We start from the raw sequence: 19656 nt of genomic DNA, 5'->3' as shown, positions 1-19656 counted from the left end.
GTCCCAATTGGGACTGGTTGGCACTCGGAACCTGGGTTATGGATCTGCTTCCAAGGGAGTTGGGAAAACCCTGACCTTTTGGAAGCAGAGATCATGACAGTACCCCCCCTCAAGGCCCCTCCCAAACCGGGCTTCTCCGGGGGTTTTGGCTTGTCAGGAAATGTTCGGTGAAATCTTTTGATTAGGCGAGGAGCGTGGACATATTCAGCAGGTTCCCAGGATCTCTCTTGGGGGCCGTAGCCTTTCCAGTCAATTAGGTAAAATAGTTTAGATTTGGAGATCTTGGAGTCCAGAATGCTTTTGACTTCAAACTCGAGTTCTCCATCAACTAGGATGGGTTTTGGAGATTTAGTTAGTCGGGTTTGAGGTTGCACGGGTTTTAATAGAGAGACGTGGAAGACCGGATGTATATTCATGTGCGGGGCAAGTCCAACTTGACCGCTACTGGGTTTACTATGGTAGTGATGGAATAGGGACCAAGGTATCTTGGGTTGAATGTGCGTGGCCCTTTTAGAGGTAGATATTTGGTGGATAACCAGACTTGGTCCCCTACTTGATATTGAGGGGCTTCCTTCCGATGTTGATCTGCTCCTTTCTTGTATTGTTCTTTAGCCCTTTGAAGGTGAGAAACAGCTTCCTTAAAGGCTTGGGTGATTGTAGAATGCAGGTAGTCCACTGCTGGTGTTTCAAGATCTTGGAGGGGATCCAACTCCGAGGTTCGAGGGTGACTGCCGTACAAAAGAAAAAACTGTGTTTTCCCAGTTCCCGAATGGACAGTTATTGTAGGCATATTCGGCTATCCAAAGGATGTCTTTCCAAGTTTTTTCAGTTTGTTGCAGCATGCAGCGTAAATAATGTTCCAGAGTTTGATTGGTCCTCTCGGTTTGTCCGTCGGTCTGAGGGTGGTGACTGGTCGATAGTCTCACATCAATTTGAGCCGACCGACAGCAACTTCGCCAAAAATGAGAAATAAATTGACTACCTCGATCCAAAATTAGAACCGAAGGAAAACCGTGTAGTCGGACGATGTTTTTGAGAAATTCTCGGGCCAGAGTTGCTGCTGTTGGCAAGCCTTTGAGCGGAATGAAATGCGCCATCTTGGAGAATAAGTCCACGATTACTAGAATCGTATTGTATCCGGAGCATGGAGGTAGATCGGTGATGAAGTCCATAGAAAGCGTATGCCAAGGGCGAGGTGGGATGTCAATAGGGCGTAAGAGGCCTGCTGGTCTTTCCTTTTGACTCTTGTTTTGGGCGCATACTCCACAGGACATTATAAAGTCTCTGATATCTTTTTTCCAAGACGGCCACCAGAAGTAGCGCTTGATCTTTTCTGAGGTCTTGGCCATACCGGGATGACCTTCCATTAAAGAATCGTGATAACAAGAGATTACTTTTTTCTGTAAATATGTGCTGGGTAGGTATAATCGTTCTTGGAAATACAATAAGTTGTCCTTTACTGCAAAGTCCTTTCCCTGCAGATGCCAATTCTGTATGTCTGCTGGAGTTACAAGTTGCCTGGCTTTATCCTTAACTTCCTCTATGGATTCTGTGGCTATTACACCCAGAATTCTTTGTTCGGGAATGATTGGTACAGGTTTAGGGTTGATCAAGTGTTCTTCCACTCCCATCCGAGAAAGGGCATCAGATTTACCGTTCTTTGTACCAGGTCGATAGGTAATTATGAAGTCAAACTCGGCAAAGAATAATGCCCAACGGAGTTGTCTAGAGGATTGGGCTTTTGCGGTTTTCAAATATTGCAGGTTTCGGTGATCCGTAATCACAGTAACGGTGTGTCGGGCCCCCAGCAGATAATGCCGCCAAGCCTTAAAGGCAGACTTGATAGCCAGAAGTTCCTTGTCAGTAATCGTGTAATTGATTTCAGGAGGCGAGAATTTGCGGGACCAAAATGCCACGGGATGCAACTGATTGGTTACCGGGTCCTTTTGTGAGAGAACTGCCCCCATGGCAAGGCTTGAAGCATCAGTTTCCACGATGTAGGGAAGTTCGGGGCGAGGGTGTTTTAAGATTGGTGCAGAGATAAATTTAGTCTTCAAATCCTGGAAAGCTTGTTCCGCCTCGGTAGACCATTTAAAACGTTTGTTTTTCTTTAACAAGGCAGTGATGGGCTGGACTATTCGAGAGAATTCGGGGATAAACCTGCGGTAAAAGTTAGCGAAGCCTAACATGCTTTGCACACCTTTTACGGAGGATGGTGATGGCCATTTGAGAACTGCATCGACCTTCTTTGAATCCATACGTACTCCGCCAGGTGATAATATGAATCCCAAGAATTCAACTTCAGTCACGTTGAAAACACATTTTTCCAATTTAGCGAAAAGTTTGTGTTGACGCAATCTTTCGAGGACCATTTTCACGTGTTTCCGATGTTCAGATTCCGATGAAGAATAAACGAGGATGTCGTCAATGTAAACAACAACACACACATCTATGAGCTCTCTGAGGACATCATTCATAAAATATTGAAAGGCGGCCGGGGCATTGCAAAGTCCGAAGGGCATGACCTGATATTCAAATAGCCCATACTTGGTGCGGAAGGCCGTCTTCCATTCATCGCCCTCTTTTACTCGTACCAAGTGGTAAGCTCCTCTAAGATCCAGCTTTGTATATATGCATGCTTTTCTGACTTGGTCCAGGAGTTCAGCGATCAAAGGTAACGGATATCTATTCTTAACGGTGATCTGGTTCAGGGAGCGATAATCGATACAAGTTCTAAGGTCTCCTTCCTTTTTTGGAACGAAGAACAAAGCTGAAGAAGCAGGGGACTTGGAAGGACGAATAAACCCATTCGCCAGGTATTGATCCAGGTATTGTCGAAGGTGAAGGTTCTCAGGCTCGGTGAGGGCATAAATTCTACTACAAGGAGGAGTAGATCCAGGTATCAGGTCTATCTGGCAGTCATAAGACCTATGAGGAGGTAGAGAGTTAGCCTGATCCTTCCGGAAAACATCTTGGTATTCTAGGTATTCGGGAGGTAACTGGGGAGTCTCTGAAGAAATTGCTGCCAGTGCAACACCAGGTGGAGGGTGACAAGTAGAGACACATTCTGGAAACTGGACCGTTCTTGCTCGCCAATCGATCAGAGGATTGTGTTTCTCTAACCAAGGTATTCCTAGAATAATCTGAAACTGAGGGGCCTTGATCACATCGAACACGATCTTCTCATGGTGTCCATCTTGACTTACTAGCGTCACCTCTTGAGTGGTATGCGTTACTGGCCCGGAGGCTATCTCCGTACCATCCACTGTAGTAATGACGTCCTTTACAGCCTTGGGACAAAGAGTTAGATTCATCCTCAAAACCATTTCATGATCCACATAATTGCCGATGGCACCGCTGTCGACGTAAGCTTCAATTGCATGTAATCGATCCGGATTATCAGGGCTAATGAGGACCATAGGTATCACGAAATGCGAGGTCACGGAACTGGTTTTCACGCTCGGCAAGAGGACCTCTATTCTTGTCGGGCGAGGTCGTTTCCCTGCTCAGAGTTTGTAACTTTGGTAACTGCAGCTCCTACTGCCTTCTTGGCAGGTTTCACCGGACAGTCTCGAAGAAAGTGCCCTGAGTTTCCGCAATATAGGCAGAATTGCAACTGTTTTCTCCTTTCCCGCTCCTTTTGTGTTAGAGGACCTTTCAGGCCCCCTATTTGCATGGGTTCCCCGGAGTCTACTCCTTTGGAAGGAGTTGGCGACTTGGAAAATACTCGAGCATCAAACTTGGAACGGTCGGCCTTCCTGTTCTGCAGTCTATGATCTATTTGAACGACCAAGTCTATATAATCCGAACAGTCTTGTGGGGGATTCACTACTTGGGCTAAAACGTCTTTGAGCTCTCCACGTAGACCTCTATAAAACAGCGTAATCCTTTTGTCCTCAGGCCATTGAGTTTCCACTATTAGTCTATTGAAAGATGCAATATAAGCCAAAAGGTCTTGATTAACCTGTCGCAACGAAAGAAGCTCATTGTCCAAGGCCTGCCCCTGTGAATGTCTTGCGAACAGTTTTTCCATACTAAGCTGAAAGGCTTGAAAATCATGGAGAACCGGATCATCTTGATTAACTAGAGGGATCGACCAGTCTGCCGCATTGCCACTAAGGTACGAAAGTACAAAAGCTACTTTAGCTTGATCAGTTGGAAAGGCTGCTGGCCGGCATAAGAAGTGCAACCGGCACTGATTGATAAATACTGCAAACCTCTTTGGGTCACCAGAAAATCGTTCGGGCGGAGCCAGAGGTACATTCCCAGGTAGGTTGATCTGCACTGGATTCATAGAGGATGTTGAAGGAAGATTTGCCCCTGATGCGGGTAACGGGGTCTGTCTGGCTTGTGACTGTAGCAATTGTCTAGCAAGACCGTCTGTTCTCTCCTTGGAAATAATTAGTTCCCTTCTTAGAGCATTCGTTTCCTGACGAGCTGCATGCACTTCTGCCCTTAGTTCCCCAAGTAACCGGGCTAGGTGGTCAGTATCCGAGGTTTCCATAGCGCCTGGGCGAGAGTTTTGCGGTAGGCTTTGCGTTCTGTAACGCTCACCTGATTCTCGCAGAGGCGCCCGTCTTGACTGGGCAACTACCGTATCTTCAAAGGTGATGTGTAGCACCCGGTTGGCTCTTTGGGCTGGACCTCTGTGCACTGTATGCCTGACTTCAAGAGTGAGATGTCTTAGGTAAGTGAATGCCGAGCTCTCCATCTGCCTCGGGGCAGGGTGCTGTAACCAGTTTCTTCACTGGGTAGGTAGCGCAGGCCTCTTGACTTCAGAGGACTGCTGTCCGTCGTTTACTGCACGAACGGTAAGTTTCGAGTAATTCTATTGTCTTTAAAGTCTTTAGTAATGATGTCTCTTGTTTTGCAGGGTTCCGGCGATGGCGGATGACGGGCTGAAGTGAGTTGAAGATGGAGTCCGTGTGATGAATAGAAGCGCCTGGAAGCACGTAAGTAAGCGCTTGTTGCCTGCTTCACGATGCGCTCTAACTGTCTTTTTATTTTGCAGGTACGAGTTCGGAGCGGCCGCAGGGTGCCGGAATACCCACTGGGTTAGATGTGGAAAGGAGTAATGGCACGCGAGTATTAAAGTTCCCCAATGTCTTTAGACGCACCTTGTTTTGTTTTTCAGATGCGGGATGCAGCGCCGAAGGCCTCCGGAGCGTGCGAAGAGTTGGTAAGCTTTTGTCTTTCAGATGCCGGAATGCAGTGTGAAGACCTCCGGAGCGCACGAAGAGTACGTAAGCCTTTGTCTTTCAGATGCCGGAATGCTAACCTGTTCTTTCTTGTCTTTATAGGTGTTGCTGAAGACTGGATTCAGGATGGTAAGCCTTTTTTCCTTAGGCCCAGGATCCGATGCAGAAGACACGATGAGCGTTCTGCTGCAGAGGATGCAGAATAACGCAAAGCAAGATTCATCCACCGGGTGTGGTTTAAATAGCCTCCTGTAGTGCTTAGGTCCCTCCTTCCACAGCCACGCCTAGGTAAGAAAAGAGTTCCTGCCTTCCAGAAGAGTTCCAGTGTTCTGAATCTAGGGAGTGGCTCCTGCCCCACCCAACAGGAAAAGTAGTTCCAAACAGAAGAGGATCAGAGGCTCAACTGGCAGGCAAGTAAGCAGCATGGTCTGCTGCAGGTAAGTCCACCCAAGCATTATGAGCCCGGCGCTTCCAGCGCTGGGACTGGGCATATTTATGAGCCTGGTGCCACTGGCGCCAGGACTGGGTCCAAAAGGTCCCAATTGGGACTGGTTGGCACTCGGAACCTGGGTTATGGATCTGCTTCCAAGGGAGTTGGGAAAACCCTGACCTTTTGGAAGCAGAGATCATGACAGTAAGCCCTATTCGCTGTCCGGAAGACCCCTCAGACTTCCTTGTGGTATCCCAGATTCCCCCTTTGAATTACTCCATGGAAGGGAACCCCGGGATGCTTTATGCATGTTGAGGAAAACCTGGAAGGGGAAAGAGGAGGTCATTTTACCCATTTCCAAAACGGCCCAGAAATTAAAAGCCCATATGGCGGCAGTAAGGGATATCGTAAAAAAGACTCCTAGGTGAAGCACAAGAACAGCACAAGACAGTACATAGTAAACATGCCGTAGCCCGATCTTATTCTATCGGACAATTCGTTTTAGTTCTCCTGCTAACTTCAGATAATAAAATGATTTCCAAGTGGCATTGACCCTATAAAGTCCTAGAAAAAAAATCCCCTGAACTATCTAATCTCCAAACCAGATAGGCAAAAGAAAACCCAAGTCTATCATGTGAAACTACTAAAAGGATGGAAAGTAGATCCTAGTGAGACTACTACAGTCACTATGGCTGCTCTCCTTACAGACCCGGAAATTGGGACCCAATTGATTTCACCTGAATTGCAATTGTCCTGTTCAAAGCTTATATTTTCGAGCCCTCTGAGAGTCCTCGGTCCTCCCCTAGTGTCCTAGTTGCCATTCCTGATAATTCTTGCCGATTCTATATAGATTTTAGGAAGCTGACCTCAATATCCATCTTTGCCAATTATCCAATGCCACGCATTGATGATATATTCGAGAAGCTAGTGACTGCTAAGTATATTTCCACTCTTGATTTAACAAAAGGATATTGGCAGGTCCCCTTAAATCTATCTTATAGGGAAAAGACATCCTTTTTAATACCACAATGTCTTTTCCAGTTTAAAGTCTTACCCTTTGGATCACACAGAGCCCCTGTCATCTTTCAACTACCCGTGGGTAAAGTATTGAAACCATACACTGCTTTCTGTGGGGGCTATCTTGACAGCGTTGTGTTACATACTAACAGCTGTCCAGAACATCGGCACCATCTTTACTCGAAATTGTCCAATTATGGGTTCATCTTGGGAGTATGTTGATAAGTCTGCCAAGACTTGAGCCCTGTGCCCACAGTAATTTGATATTGCGTCTACTGGAATTGGACCAATTGGAGAATACTAGGCTTAGACTCAGAAATATGCTTATTTCTTTCATTGTTTCCTTTTTTTACTTGCAAAGAAGCAAGAATCGCTATCACATCTGCTTGTTCTTGGTTCGCGGTTTTTAAGTTTCTCAAAAATGTCCTTGTACCACAAGACTCGACATAGTTATTGACATAGACATACACATAGTTATTGACAGTTTTCTGAATCTCTGTTTTCTTTATCTAAGGTTTTGCTTTTGGTAACTCTTATTTTTTTTTCCTTTCATAAAATATAACGTAGTTTGAGTTTTAAGGACTTGACTCGTGACTGTCCAGTGCTTCGGTATCTTTCGGAGCATCTAGGTTAATCGCGGCTGTAGAAAGGTCTTCCGCAAGGTCAATTACAGGTGCCAGGGAAGGGATGTGATATTGAACTTCCTGTGCAGTATCTATAGAATTATCGGCATGCACCAATAAATGGTATGGTCAGCAGGGTCAACCTCAGGCTAGGTAACACGTGCCTTCGCTACGGGGGGCGGGGTGCCTGACTGATAACTCTGTCCCAGAAGAACATAACAAAGTGAGTAGAAGGGGTTTAGCACACGAGGAAATGATGCAGCCTGTGTGTACATTTTTACTCAGGCTTCCTTCAGCAGACTGCAGCAGAGTACACTTCATTGCAGTGATCCGCGCTGCAGGATGGGTTACATTCATGCTCCTTCACATCGCTCCAGGTAACAGGCAATGAAATGGAAGACAGACCACTAGGTAAGCCACACAGGTGAAGGGAGTTGCATCAGATTGCACTTTGTTGCTGCACTTCTGCACTTCACTCCACACTGCTAGCTGGTTTGTATTTATGCTCCACCTACCTTCTCCAGGTAACAGTCAATTAAATAGAAGACAGACGGCCAGGTAAGTCACACAGGAAAAGGAAGCAGCAGCAGACTGCATTTCGCCGCTGCATTTCCGTGTCACACAGACATATATCTGAATCCCCTCCATGGAAATCCAGCCCAAGGGGAAGGGAGGGACCAATCTCAAGAAAAGGTCCTCAGACTCTAAAGGTGGTCAGGATAAGCCATTGAGGTCTTTAGGAAGCTGGATAGAAATTGTGTGCAAACCTAACAATTAGATGCAAATTATACATCGACAGCCTGACTAAAAGACTCTCTAGATCCACTTGGGTATATATATTAGGGGTTGGGAAGAGGTGGAAGAGTTACATTTGAGTTTATATCCTGAGCTTTTCTGTTGTTCCTCATCATGCAGGGCTGGAGAATTACAATAAAGTAAGAAGTCCTAATGCATAAATGTGTCTGTGGTGGTGCTTCCCAAGCACTTTATGACGGAGATTAGATGGCACTGCCTTTAGGGTGGCCAACCCTCCTGAGAAGAAGAGGAGTCAGTAGGATCCCCAGTAGCCCATCTGCTGGTAGGCAAACAGGTTGGTGCCAATTTATGCTATCTCCGAGTAACAGGCTACACATTCCCCCACTGCTTCTTGTCTCACCTGTGCAGCGCATACACCTTGATGGAAGATGCATTGGATATAGTGCAAAATGAAACTTTCTTGCAACCTCTTATACATTGGACTAGGCCTCAAAAATGCATTCCGTAACGCAATCCCTTAACAGTCCCTGGCTGCTTGTGTCTCAGCAGCCAGATATTCACCATAATCACTCTACACAGGTGATCGCATCCAACATTAGGTTAAATCAACCTTGCTTGTATTGCATCCTCTATCTGCCAATCCTTCATACCTTCTTTGTGCTTCTCCCACCTCTTTTCACAAGGCAGTGAAACCTTGTTCAGCCCTGTCACCATATCAATAAGCTCTCAAGACATGCAGTGCTCTCCTTTGAGTTGTCCTCAGCTAATGCAGCTTTGAATCAGGTTGCTCAGAGACGACAGGCCACTTTTGACACCATTGGCATTATTATCTTTGCTCATCTCAGGATGGAGCCTTCACACGATTGAGTTGCTACTTAGCCTATGCATGCCTTTGGAGGAGCAAGTACGTAAGGAAAAGCGTCTCACTCCAAAAAGGTTTTGTAATACAAATTTCCAAAGAGTGGGTGTGCTTAATGAAGTTGGAGCAAGACCCCGACCTAAACATCTCTCATAAGTGAAGTAGATATCCTTTAAAGATGGGTTTCAAGACTAAAACTTTACACCTGCCACCCATGTCAAGGTTAAAGATTTGCAAGCCATGTTTTGAACAGGTGGGATAGGGTAAACATTAAGATTGCACTGAAGTGACAAGCAGTTATTGTCAACAGTTAACAGAGATCAGCAGAACATGAAAGTGTACTTCCTTTGGTATTGCACTATTATAGCAACAATCACCTATTCTGGGGCATCACCGGGTGGTAACGGCATGGGGTCCCAAGATATAGCTTGGCCCCTGCACCATTACCACCTGGTGAAGCCCCCAGAATGGGTGCTTATTGCTATTAGCACCCCTGTTATTCATTGGGTTGCAGCAAGCGTGTGACCCGTTGATTTATATGAAGGCATCCTCCTCACCTAACATGGCTAGCATGGAACTGAAAGTCGGGGCTCCAGTGTGGAGCTCTTCCACTTCCATTGCAGCCATCTGTAGAGTTGGCCGGTGCCGCAGCAGGTGAGTGGTGGTTGGTGGGGTCAGGGTGGGCTGATGCGGGAGGTGACGGGGAGAGCAAGGAGCGAGAGGGAAGATGGCCCGTGGGTGCATCCACTGCTCAGGTTGCTCAGAAACCAGGCATGGATTGTTAGATTCAGGCCAGTTTTTGAACAACCTGATTGGTTGTCTCACCTGCCGAGAATGCTCATTAGACTTGTTTGGGAACGATAGATAACCTGCTAGAATGTGCTTTGATATCATTGACATTGAATTTGCAACATTAAAGTCCTACTTAGATATGTTGTTAATTTTATTTTCCTACTTATTCTAGGTTTGTCAGAAGGCTGGTGAGATCTCTTTACTGAAACAGCAGCTCAAGGACTCCCAGGCAGAGGTCAAGCAGAAGCTTAACGACATTGTTGGGTTGCGATCACAACTGAAGGAGGCCAAGGCCTTCCTGAGCGAGAAAGAGGACCAGATTGCTTCTCTGAAGGACTCATGCAGCTCCAAGAGTGTCAACCTAGAGATCTGTGAGAACGAACTGCAGAGGAAAATTAGTGAGTCTCAGCACATGAGGGAGAAACTCAACCAGTGTGAACTTGAAATGTCTGGCCTGAAGCATGCCCTCTCCAGCCTGGGACATGGCCAGTACAGCACCGAGCTCACTGAGAAGCTAAGGGACACCTTGGCTTGTGAGAGTGATAAGGCAAAAATGAAACGCCAAAACGAGGACACTACCGGCATGATGAAGGAAGACTTTGAGAGGCTGCAGGTTGAGCTGAAGATGGAGCGCCAGCAAAGGGATCAGCAGATTGTGGACTTTGAGGAGGAGCGGCGCACCTGGCAGGAGGAGAAGGAGAAGGTCATCCAGTATCAGAAGCAGCTGCAGCTGAACTATGTGGAAATGTACCAGAAGAACCAGCTTCTGGAGCAGAAGATGAACGACATGGCGACAAAGGCCTCGTTGCCTCAAAGTGAGGACAAGAAATCCTGGACTCCCTCAAGGCTAGAGCGCATAGAATCCACTGAGATATAAAGAAGACTTGGTTCCAAATATATATTTATTACTGTGCATGTGCTAACTGCTGTACCCAATGATCTTCCACAAGATAATGCGCCATTACTGCGGGAGGTCAGAACCTGCTTGCACCCCTGGCCCTTCCTTTGTAGGCAACTGAAGTGTGATATGATGTACGGTATGTTATATCACAGATATATGTATTTTTTCTATTTCCGCTGATTATGGCCCATCAGCACTTTAAATCCGCTGTGACTGTTAAGCAACCTTTTCATTGAGATCCGTATGTATTAAAAATGAGGTAAATATATTTATATTGGGCATTAAGCCACATTGGCTTTGTAGCCGAGCTGTAAGGCTAGAGATGACTTGGCGTATACATTGTGTATACCACACTTATTTTAGATCTGAGATGAACGATTATCAAACACAATGGGCCTCATTACGAGTTTGGATGTAGCCATGCCGTCATTACCGGCATGGCTACCTCCAAACTCGTGTCGGGTCCCGAAAAAATGGAATTACCGGGCCATTCAAACTTTTGCGGGCCTGGTAATTCCCATTTTTGGGACCCGGTACGTCCCCATTCCCATTGAGCCCTCATAGGGCTCAATGGGAATGGGGATGATGCTAACAACGGACCCGTTAATGACGGGTCCGTTGTTAGCATCCTGTTCGGCTCGCGGGTGGCGGTATGCACGTCTGGCCAGACCAGACGTGCATACCGCCACCCGCGAGCAAACTCGTAATGTGGTGGCCCGGTATGAACGGGGCCGGTACCTTGCCGGCATTGTTCATGCCGCGGCCGCCAGGGTCGTAATGAGGCCCAATGAAGCTGTAACCCCAGGTAGGTGTTTTTTGTTTACTGATTAAAGAGATGAAGAATAAGAGGCTCAGATAGATAACTAAAATAGGTAACAACAAAAAATGATAAATTGACGATTTGCAACTTTAAAAAAGCATGAATCCGCAAACCTTTTGCTCCACTATGTTTGACGTATGCGCTCACATTATGGCTTAAAACATGCGGCTTGCTGAAGCGGTGTTGAATTGTAAGTACTGTATTTTACTATTCCATGTGAACCGCTTGCAGGAGAAGGGTCACGTGGTGGCATTGTTGACTGTTATGTTGCTCAATGGATCCCTGATGCTTAAGGGGTCTTTTGGACACCGTGCACATCATCTCATCCATTGACGAAACCGTGAGCTAGTAATGAGCTTGAACCGGTGAAGCAGAATTTGCTAAAGGAATTCCGGTGTGTATGATGTAACTTTTAAACTGCATTAAAAAAAAAGTAGTGTGTTACTTAAATGATGATGATGTTTCAGCCATCACAGCAAGCTCTGAACTTTGAGGTGTTCTTTGGTATTCTTTCTTTCTTGGGTGTATTTGATCAAAGTTGCAAATCAGCTGTTAGGGGAGATGCAATAAGAACCATGGGCGACTGGGTTGACCTGCTTATGTTTGTGTGTACTCATCAATTACACCAATATATGTTTCCTTAAAAGGATGCCTGTTGCCCACATCGTGTACATAAGGAGAAAAGCTTTGTCTGTTGTGAAATTGAATTTTTCCTATGAATTGTATGCTTTACTGCTCGTTAACCTTCCTTTGGCTGTCCTGCTTAACAACCTCTGAATCTTTGCAGGTCTGACTTACAAACTCACGAAATAGTGCTTCACTGCACTCCTTAAAAATGCACAATGCCACTTTGTTGTTTTTGTCCAACTAGTGAATGAAATGAAAACTATCAAAACTGTTTCATGCCCAGAAGCTATTGTTGTGTGCATTGTATTGTAAGGATAATCACTGGCAGTCTAATGTTTGTGAAGCGCATATTCATCTCCATAAGAACCGAGTTCTATTCCTTATGCTGCTAAGTTCTCCAGAGACAAGTGTACTTGGATGTAAATAAGAGTCTAGTACTGTACATATTATTAAAGTTCATGTGTCTTGTACTGTGTCTGTTCTCCCCATCTGAAGTCAGAACACACAATGCTTTCCCATTTTGTGTATGGCTGTTGCCCATTGATAACCTTCATGAGTGGACAGGAGGGCTTTCTATTTTACAGGTCCCGTATCACACATTTCTTGCCATAAAACAACATTGTAAAAATAAAACGTTACCAAATGCTGCTTATGTGGTTAAGCATCGTTCCATTCTTCGGTGGTTTTGTGTGCTGTCTGGGAGTAAGTGTGTGCACACTTCTCAGAGGTAAAGAAGCTGTAATCCACCAACGCGTCTTGTGTCTAAGTGCCATCTCAAGGAGTCGTTGAAAAGGCAACTGGTAACGAAAAAAAAAATACTGAGTATGCATGTCGCTGGTAGGTGTTTGTTTGTTTGTTTATTTGGTAATGCGCACCAAACCCCCAGGTAGCTGGTCGCAGCAGTTAACAGAATATTTGAAGCTTAGTTACAACATAAAAAGGCCAGAGCAAAAACATAAAACAATTACAGTGCATACAATTTATGGTGCGTGACCCAGATATGTACAGTAATAGGGTCAGTAGTGTAATACACATTGGATCACGCGGATAGTCCTGAGGTCAGAAACGCAAGTCAGTAGGGTGGGTGAGCGATTTCTTAGATGTCCATGGTTCAAAACCAGCTCAACAAATTGCCTCTACCTCCACCAGTTTTGGACAGCCTAAATCTAGGAATTTCTAAGCAGAGATGGTTGGATGATCTAGATCATGTGTATACTAAAAGTCGAAAAACATGAGTGATGAGAATAGTACAATAAAAGAATACATAGGAAAAAAGGTAGTCAGAGGAAGAGGAAATGTGGTGCAGAATAATGTAATCATTAAAGAGATACAAATAAAAAATAGGTTCAATGAAGACAATTAAAGATCTATGGGCCACAGGCATGCTTCAATGCAGAGGAGAGCCAGCAGGTGAAAAACACTGTGCGCAGTACAGTATTACAATGATCGTAACCACATTCCATCATGAGAACCAAAGGAGCTAAATGAGAAGTGAACCACAAGACCAGATTAGGTAAAAGCCGTCAGGAAAGGAAGGGCTACCTATGTGTGGATGCTGTTGTAAACAGTTGCAACTACTGTAATCAACATGGAACTTCAGTGTTGCTGAAAGTGACCAAAGCCTCTACAAAATGTCTCCCGGCAAAGGAACAGCGTCCATAGCAACAACAGAACACCTTCAACGCACTGCTGTGGCCCAGATTGGCGAGCAGCTCCTCAAGCAATATATCGTGCTCCCTTTGGCCGCCAGACGAACCCGGCGTCGAGCGAAGGCTATGGGCAAAGGCCTTATCTGCTCTCTGTCGCTCGGCGATGCTGCCTACTGTTAGCCAAACCTGCACAGTTTGTTTGCATGGTAAGACACCTCATGCCGTAAGAGGTGCATGTAGCAACGTTCTCCTCTACTCTCATGCTACTGGAGGTGCCCTTGACACTAGCGTCCACGAGTCGGTATCCCTCCCCCTCGCCACCAGGCTAGCACGTCTCCATGTGCACACCCCCCCACTCACTGGGCCTCCATCCGCTTGCCCCTTCATGCCTGAAACATTCGACTATGTTCGAGGCTCATTAACTCCTCAGCACTTAACGCCCTACAGGCCCATGCAGCTCGTCACCACCAGCACATATACCCTTGACCCCACTAAGCCCGATGATGTAGCATGCCCGAAACCGCATGCTCTCCACTCCCAAACAAAGAAAGTTACGCTTTCTTTGTTTGGGAGTGGATACTAGGTGAGTGCTGCTGCTATTTTTCTGCCACCCGAGCCCATTTGACCAATATTGTGCTGGCCTAGCCCCTGTGGAACACTTCATGCCCCACTTCAATCCCCGCTCCACTTCCTGGTTCCCTTCTCCCTCCCGCCTCCTACCCCGCCTACCATGCCCTGATTGGTTGATTCCCCGTTGCAATTGGAGTCTAGTGACTCGCACAGGCCCCACTTCTCTCTTTTCACTTGTGTATACTAGGTGAGTGCTGCTGCTATTTTTCTGTCATCCAAGACCACTTGACCAATATTGTGCTGGTCGGTGTCTAGTCAAATGGTCGACAGACAAATGGTCGACAGACAAATGGTCGACACAATTTGGTCGACAGGACAAATGATCGATTTTTTTTTAGTCATATATATTTTTTTAGGTTTTCTATTAGGGAAAAAAGGGTTTTTTTAGCAAAAAAAGGGGGATGGGGAGACACCCCCCCCCCAAAAAAAAAAATATGAAAAAAAAAAAATCGATCATTTGACCTGTCGACCATTTGTCCTGTCGACCATTTAGATTCGACCAGTTGACCTACAACCGTGCTGGTCTAGCACTCGTGGAACGCTTTGTGCCCCACTTTAATCCCCGATCCCCGTCCTGATTCCCTTCTCCCTCCCGCCTCCTACCCTGCCCACCGTGCCCTGATTGGTTGATTCCCGGTTGCAATTGGAGTCTAGCGACTTGCACAGGCCCTGCTTCTCTCTTTCCACTTGTGGATACTAGGTGAGTGCTGCTGCTATTTTTCTGCCATCCGAGCCCATTTGACCAATATTGTGCTGGCCTTCCGCCTGTGGAACGCTTTGTGCCCCACTTCAATACCTGCACCCCTTCCTGGTTCCCTTCTCTTTCCCACCTGCCACCCCGCCCACCTTGCTCTGATTGGTTGATTCCCCGTTGCTATTGGAGTCTAGCGACTCGCAAAGGCCCTGCTTCTCTCTTTCCACTTGTGTATACTAGGTGAGTGCTGCTGCTATTTTTCTGCCATCCGAGCCCATTTGACCAATATTGTTCTGGCCTAGCGCCTGTGGAACGCTTCCTGCCCCACTTCAATCCCCGCTCCCCTTCCTGGTTTCCTTCTCCCGTCCCGCCTCCCACCCTGCCCACCGTGGCCTGATTGGTTGGACCTCTGGTCCTAACTGACCCTCCTAGGGCAGCTCTCTGCCCGGGCAGGCCTGTGACTAAGGGCGACTCCGACACTGGCGTCTCCAGATCGTATCTGCAGGTATCCACAGGAGACGCAAGAAGCCAGTAGCCTGCCGTCAACCAGCACCAACCAAGAAAAGTAAGTGTGGCATGGGTTGCGACTGAAGCCATTACTTCACTCCAGAAAGCCCTGTGTCAAATTGTGCAGCTACATATTAAGGTCAAGCGATATTAAGTGTACCCTATTAGTTTCACTGTGTTGAAGTCTGAATCTAAAAAGTGTGCCCAACAACATTGAGTGTGCCCTAATAGCGTCACTGTGTCGAATCTTGCATCTAGATTGCTTCACTTTGTTGAACCTTGCATCTAGATTGTGTACCCAACACTGTGTTGAAGTTTGAATTTAGAAAGTCGGCCCAACAACATTGAGTGTGCCCTAATAGCATCATTGTGTCGAATCTTGCATCTAGATTGTGTGCCCAACAACATTGAGTGTGCCCTAATAGCATCACTGTGTCGAATCTGGCATCCAGATTGCGTGCCCAACAACATTGAGTGTGCCCTAAACGATCAGTGTCGAATCTTGCATCTAGATTGTGTGCCCAACAACATTGAGTGTGCCCTAATAGCATCACTGTGTCGAATCTTGCATCTGAATTGTGTGCCCAAAAACACTGAGTTTGCCCTAATAGCCTCACTGTGTTGAATCTTGCATCTAAATTGTGTGCCCAACAACACTGAGTTTGCCCTAATAGCGTCACTGTGTCGAATCTTGCATCTAGGTTTTGTGCCCAACAACATTGAGTGTGCCCTAATAGCATCACTGTGTCATCTCCTAAAAACCCTTTACTGTGTTGAAGTTTGAATTTAGAAAGTGTGCCCAACAACATTGAGTGTGCCCTAAAAGCGTCACTGTGTCAAATCTTGCATCTAGATAGTGTGACCAACAACATTGAGTGTGCCCTATTAGCGTCACTATGTCGAATCTTGCATCTAGATAGTGTGCCCAGCAACATTGATTATGCCCTAATAGCGTCACTGTGTCATCTCCTAAAAACATTTTACTGTGTTGAAGTTTGAATTTAAAAAGTGTGCCCAACAACACTGAGTGTGCCCCAATAGTTTCACCATAACACAAGAGGAGTTGGGGTGCCCTTTGGGGTAAATGGTTTTAGAGGCAGCTGGGCACCTAGAATACTAAATAACACGAAAACACATAGCTGCAAAAGAGATGGTACTGTTCACCTTTCACATTTGTTAAATTAGTAAAGTACCTTTTTAGCTTGGACTTTTGTAACAAATCTCGCCCCGAGCGTAACCATATTGATGTATGATTCATGTAAATAAATAAATGCCACATATATCATAACATTTTCAATATATAATTATTATTATAATACTTTTACATTTGGAATAACATGAGAAAGTTACAAACAAAGTTTGCAGTATGTTGAACACAGGGTGTGAACAAAAAAAATATATATAAGGAGAAGAGAACATTTTTTAAAACATCTTCCAATCGTGTTATTGAGGATAGCAGAGTAAGAATAAGTATTGAAGAGGGTGGTAATGTAAGTGAACGGAAACCCAGTGCTGGAGGGAAGAAAGGAAATTAGTAGCTCTGAATATAATGAAGTCAGAAGAAAAGATGGAGATAATAGGACTTAGTTTTGAAGTAAAGTGTAAGCCCAATTTTTCACAACAAAAGAGATAAGAAATAACAATTTACAAAAACAGTTCTGGGTATTGACTTATTACACCAGAAGCTTGTTCGTGTATACTTGAAATCCAATGTTGATACACATATTACATGTTATAGATTCAAGGCAAATCTGCTTCTTATTAATGCAGTAGAAAAACCAGGTTTGTAAATAATTAATCAAATGCATCAACTCTTTGGTTCCTACTGAAGTGTGTTTATATACATGTTTATTTGAAGGAGTCCATATGTTTTTTTATATCTAGGAGTTAATTTTCTGGACTCTATGAGGAAACCCCCATTGGGTCTGCCAATAGTTTCACCGGCTTGTACCCAGAAGTTGCACTGTGTTGAACTTAAATCCAGATAGTGTGCCCAAACATCAATGAGCGTCCACTAAAGTTTACCGTACTGAATTGTACACCCACATATTAAGGTCAAGCAATACTAATAGCTTCCTCTAACTGACCCCAGCTGACCCCAGCAGTGTGGACTTGGGTCAGTTCGACATTTTTTGTCTTCAAGAGACATGGCTTCAGGAGAAACCGTCAATGGACGGTTATGAAATTGTGATTTCACCAGCCGCTAAAGGGCTGTTAGGCCGACCCTCTGCTGGCCTCCTCATCGCCATTCGGTCTGGTCAGAATCTAAAAATCATAAGACTACGGCAAGATCCTACGGGGTGCTAGCTGTTCTTATCGAGTTGAACCGCTCTGTTGAAACTACAAAGTCATTTACTAAGCTTTGCTCAACGGCCTCTCTGGCGCTGATAATCACTTACTGGAACCCCCAAAGAACGACGACAACAAACTTCTGCCAAACCATGGCCGAAACCATCAACGCCATCCTTATCAAATGGAATACCCCATTCGTTATAATCTGCGGAGATCTCAATGCAAAGTGCATTCATCCGAAAGACCACCCTCCAAATCCTGTCCTGTCCATGAATTCTGAACTCAGAGGACAAGCCTGGATGAATCTAATGTCAACAAGAAACCTACACAACACAGCATGGATTCTGGACGGGCATCAACACATCCTGACCTGGGAAAGAGGCCAGTCTGCTGCCACCCTTGACTACATCTTGCCTCGCAAGCTATGTGCTCAGAAATCGAACACTTCCAGGTGGCAAAAACAACAGCGAGTGACCACAACATGCTCACATTAGCATGGTCCTCTGTCGCTCGGACGTAGAACTACTATTTATCCCAGGTCGAGTCCAACCCCCAACAAACTCGGCTCCGTCTGACAGCAGCCAGTGTTAGAACTCTAACTCAGGAGTATGCCGCAGAAGCTGATGCTCAGCCGACTCCAGACACACCCTCGAGACTGAACTACCTGCCTCTGTTGATCAAGTACAAGAAACATCAGACAACTGCAAAGGTCAATCCAAATACTAATAACCATACTTGCGACACACGGATAGCAGATAAGAAAAAGGCACTAAGAAAACAAAAACGCAGCGCAAAAGCGGAAAACACCCCGGCAGCGTGGGAACTGTGGAAAAAAGAACACTAAATCTACAAATCGTGGATCAGATCACGCAGGGCGGCTCTAGACCAACGCGACGCAGAAGCCATGTTGACAGCACTCATGACTAAAAAAACAGCTGACTTCTGGTCTCTAATAAATAACTCTCAAGGTACCACAGCTACAAACATAATCAACTCAGTCACGGAATCGGCCTGGGTCTCTTCGCCAGTCCGACGCCGCCCACAAACCTCTCTTGGGAGACTACGCAAGCACGCTGGGTCGACCTCTCGGCAAAAGCAGAAATCAGTGTGGCCATTCAGAAGCTAAAACCATCAAGAGCTCCAGGCCCCGACGGCCTTACCAACATCAACTTAAAAAAACACCTCAATGAATGGACAACCTTTATCAGCTTTCTGTTTGAACACTGTCGAGCCAGCAGTCAGATCCCACTTTCATGGTCTAAAGCCACAGTGATCCCAATCTGCAAGGAAGGAAGCAGGGAAGACCCTGGCAACTATCGCCCAATAGCCCTGTTGGACATTATGGGAAAATTGTTTGCATCTCTCTTCTTGGATCACTTCCAACGCTGGGCGAAATTGGCCCCCTGCAGCGACCCTTTCCAGCTGGGCTTTAAGAAAAACTGCAGCACTACGGTGAATATCTTCATTCTTAGCATCATAAAGGCAAAAATAAAACAAGGTGCCCCGACAGTCTACGCCGCGTTCATTGATCTTTCGCAGACGTTCGACAAAGTTGACAGAATGCTACTATCGGGAAAGCTGAACCACTGGAGCTGCCCGGACGCTATTTTAAACCCCATAATCGCGCTCCACACCAACACCACGCACAGTGTTCGGTTGAACAGGCAAAGGTCCCTTTCCGCAGAAATCCAAGCACACAGTCGTCAAGCAAGGCTGCCCGCTGGCCCCAGCACTCTTCGTCGCTTTCCTGGGGGACTTTAAAGACTCCGAAGCTTCCGTTCGTAGCTTTCCCCCGAAGTTTGGAAACACTGCGCTCTCCCGCCTTCTTTATACCAACGATATGATCCTTCTTGAACATACT

The 19656-nt window shown here is 45.8% G+C and overlaps 1 protein-coding gene across 11 annotated transcripts in view; it reads left to right on the top strand.

Annotated features, from left to right (window-relative positions):
* The window catches only part of LZTS3 (leucine zipper tumor suppressor family member 3), a 945160-nt gene extending 932489 nt beyond the window's left edge, over positions 1-12671 (top strand). For all 11 annotated transcript variants that reach the window (XM_069632241.1, XM_069632237.1, XM_069632234.1 and 8 more), the window contains one exon: positions 9848-12671. In XM_069632241.1, the coding sequence (XP_069488342.1) occupies positions 9848-10552 (705 nt within the window). In that variant the 3' untranslated portion in view covers positions 10553-12671. The remainder of the gene's footprint in view (positions 1-9847) is intronic.
* The last annotated feature ends 6985 nt before the right edge of the window (positions 12672-19656 follow it).

This window comes from Ambystoma mexicanum, chromosome 6q (assembly GCF_040938575.1).
Source record: "Ambystoma mexicanum isolate Mex_15411 chromosome 6q, UKY_AmexF1_1, whole genome shotgun sequence".
Lineage (NCBI taxonomy): Eukaryota > Metazoa > Chordata > Amphibia > Caudata > Ambystomatidae > Ambystoma > Ambystoma mexicanum.
Note: the sequence above shows the minus strand (reverse complement) of the source record. Positions and strands in the feature narration are given on the sequence as shown.